The following is a 3,364-nucleotide window of genomic DNA, read 5'->3' as shown; positions in this document are numbered from 1 at the left end:
GGCACTCTAGGGTTCATTATCGAAGCTTCAAATCGAGTCAATAGGTTGAAATTTCATATTCTCATCCAATCAGCTTCAGATTTTTTCAACCAAATTCACAGAGCCATGTACGGATCAAGAGGGTAAGTTTACCTAATTCCCTTTTGGTGATAAATTAAATGCTTTGCTGATGATATGAATTGGGATTTTTGTTTTGTTTAGGCGATTTTGCCCCTTCTTGTATATTGATTTGATGCACGTTTCTTAAATTGTTCGACTACTGCTTGATTCTGCGATTGATCATGTCACTTACTTTAAAAGACAAATTATTGTTATAGAATTAAATAGCTCAAATAGAGTAGAATGGATATATAAGATTCATAAGATAGGCGGATGTACCCCTAATATTACGGGTTCATCTGAACCTAGTAACTTTGGCTCAGAATTTGTATGTGTTACAACAACAACAACAAAAAACCCAGTGTAATCCCATAAGTGGGGTATGAGGAGGGTAGTGTGTAGACAGACCTTACCCCCTACCTTATAAAAGGTGTGTGTTACAAAATTCACTAAAGAAGTACAAATATTAGACTTTGAACCCGGTAAATCAAATAGGTTGTGAAAGAATTCGGAACTAGAACCCTTAATGTTTAAATCCTGGATCCGAATTTGTGATACCTTCCACCCTAACTAGTTTGGAATGAGGCTTAATTGGTTGTTGGATTTAAGCCTGTAAACACTAATTGAGGCTTCCTTATTGGGTAGAATGGGAAGCTTGAGAAATCTTTGATCTTTTCTTTCTTTTCCGTTTTCAAAGAGTGGGGTGAGGTGAAGGTATATTTGTGTCTCTCTGTTGCTTATTCCGTGTTTGACATCTGAACCTTAGGGTGTTGTTGATAGAGTAATAACAATTTGTTAGAATAAGATTTTCTTTGCTCGTCTTAACAGAAGAATCATAAAAATAAAATCTTTGAACTTTTCAGTTCTTAAGGTCATCAGACTTGTAGGGAGCTGCGGAAAAGTTTTAAAAATTTGCAAATTATGATTCTCTTTACTTTTTATCAACTTAGGAACCTCATAAATGAAATCTTTGACCTTATAAGTTCACATCGTTATCACATTTTTTAGGGTCTTGTGCTACCAATGTGAATTTCCTGATTTTTAGAGTTTAAGTTACATAGTTAGACTCCCTCTGCCTTAGGATTTTGGGTGATTTTCCCCCTTTTGACGGTAAGCTGGAAGATTTTTGAGCTCAAAATGGTCTATTGATGTGGTTAATTGGTTATGTGCATTATGTGGATGAGTTTGCTTGTCGCTAGAGATTTTGAACTAGAAAAGGACAGATTCCTTTCATGGAAAAGCTTTCCTTTTTTTTAGAAGTTTGTGTGTTGGACCCGAGAATCTCTCTCTTGTTTACTGTGTTCATTTCTGTGGTAATTTGTTATTATGTTTTTCGCGATGCATGTGTAATGTTATGATATTCTTTTTAGCATAAGTGGTATTGGAAACTAGGTTGTAGGAAACATATGGGTTGGGATTGGTTTTATTAACAAGGTTGAGTGGGGGATTTTTCCTTTTTTTTGGGTATGAATAATTGAAGGGCAATGTTGGGGAGCGGGGGGGTTTCGGACGGGTACGAGATCGGCTCAAAGAGACCAAGAATGATGGAATCAAATCCCTACTTCGCAGTGAGCAGCGGTTCAAGTGGTTATCACCAGTCTTATGGCTATGGAAGCAGATTTCAGCCCTCCGGATTTCCTGTTGTTCGTTTGAGGGGTCTTCCATTCAACTGCAGCGAAATTGATGTTTACAAGTTCTTTGCTGGCCTGGATATTGTGGATATTTTCCTGGTCAACAAGGACGGACGGTTCACTGGGGATGCTTTTGTTGTCTTTGCTGGTCACATGCAAGTTGATTATGCTCTTCAAAGGGACAGGCAGAACATGGGGAGGAGATATGTGGAAGTTTTCAGCTGCAAGAAGGAAGAGTATTACGAAGCTATAGCCGCTGATGTGAAGGAAGGAGGTTATGATTATGAATATCGTGCTTCCCCTCCTCCATCTCGACCAAAGAGATCTATGAACAAAGATCAAATGGAGTACACTGAGATACTGAAATTGCGAGGTCTCCCATACAGTGTTAGGAGAACAGATATTGCCAGGTTTTTCGGAGAGGAATTCAATGTTTCAGCTGACAAGGTACACATTGCATATCGCCCCGATGGAAAAGCTACTGGAGAGGCTTATGTGGAATTTGCCTCTGCTGAAGAGGCCAAGAAAGCTATGTGCAAGGACAATATGAAGATTGGATCTAGGTACATTGAGCTATTTCCTTCACATCCAGATGAAGCTAGACGAGCGGAGTCAAGGTCACGACAGTGATGCTAATTATTTCTGGCCGTGTGGAGCATTTTTAGGCATCATATATTTCGTTCACCTCTTTCTCTTGGGGATATTGTAGCAGTTGTTAAGGATTGTCTTCTTTTGCACCCCCCTGAAGTATGTTTTCCTAGACAAACTTATATCGAACAGCTATGTAAGTTGTGGTTCTCCCTCTCGGATATCTTAGTTTTGGGTTTTGCTTAATTTGCTTTGAACTCTTCTCCATCCATTAATTTTCTATTTTTGAATTTCTTTTGGTTTTTACGAGGATGGGATGGACTAATTTTGACTATTGTTATTACTGTATGCTTTTTTTGGGATGGTTATGTTCCAACAAAGTGCTAATTTTTGCCTTGGGCGGCAATCTCATCCCCCAGTAAGTTGCCCTTTTTTTTAATTTCTTACCATATATTAGCTACAAAAAGGAACATAATGAGCTAAGCACATCGACAGTTCACCATTCAAACTTCTACAAAGAATAATATTTTTTTTACAGAGAAACCACAATCTTTTCGGAAAACGTCAAGCATCCCTTCACATTACCATTTCTTGACAACTTTGCCAAACACATGCACATGATATAACAAGGTCTACTTTTTTCAGAGGCGGAGCCAGGATTTGAACCTTATGGGTTCGGAATTGTAATCATTATAAGTTACAATTAATAAGTTGTACATATTCAATGGATTTCTGACTTTTTCTACTCAGTGGAATATGCTTCAAGAACGGAGCAACAAGTAGTAGAAGTTATAATTTATTCTCTTGGACATGTAGTTCAACGTATGGGGAAAAAGCATCGATTTTGACAAATTTGTGTCCTTAGAATCTTGCTAGGCAATTGCCTTTTATCCACAACCACAAGAGTCTCCATGGTAATATTATGTGTTTTCTCTTGAGGCTTTAAGAGAAAAACAACATTCTTGTTTGTCACTGCCATCCAATATCAATTTTTTTGCCAGATAAGATGGTCACATATTTCTATATATTACCAGAGCAGAGAAAGG

The 3,364-nt window shown here is 37.9% G+C and overlaps 1 protein-coding gene across 1 annotated transcript; it reads left to right on the top strand.

The window, feature by feature from the left end:
- On the top strand, positions 1 to 2,677 carry LOC109231972 (heterogeneous nuclear ribonucleoprotein H2). The gene is made up of 2 exons (XM_019397586.1): positions 1 to 122; positions 1,580 to 2,677. The coding sequence occupies exons 1-2, from the start codon at positions 106 to 108 to the stop codon at positions 2,358 to 2,360; spliced, it is 798 nt and encodes a 265-aa protein (XP_019253131.1). The 5' UTR covers positions 1 to 105; the 3' UTR covers positions 2,361 to 2,677.

This window comes from Nicotiana attenuata, chromosome 9 (genome assembly GCF_001879085.1).
Source record: "Nicotiana attenuata strain UT chromosome 9, NIATTr2, whole genome shotgun sequence".
Taxonomy (NCBI): domain Eukaryota; kingdom Viridiplantae; phylum Streptophyta; class Magnoliopsida; order Solanales; family Solanaceae; genus Nicotiana; species Nicotiana attenuata.
The sequence above is the reverse complement of the archived record's forward strand: the minus strand, read 5'-3'. Positions and strand labels throughout refer to the sequence as shown.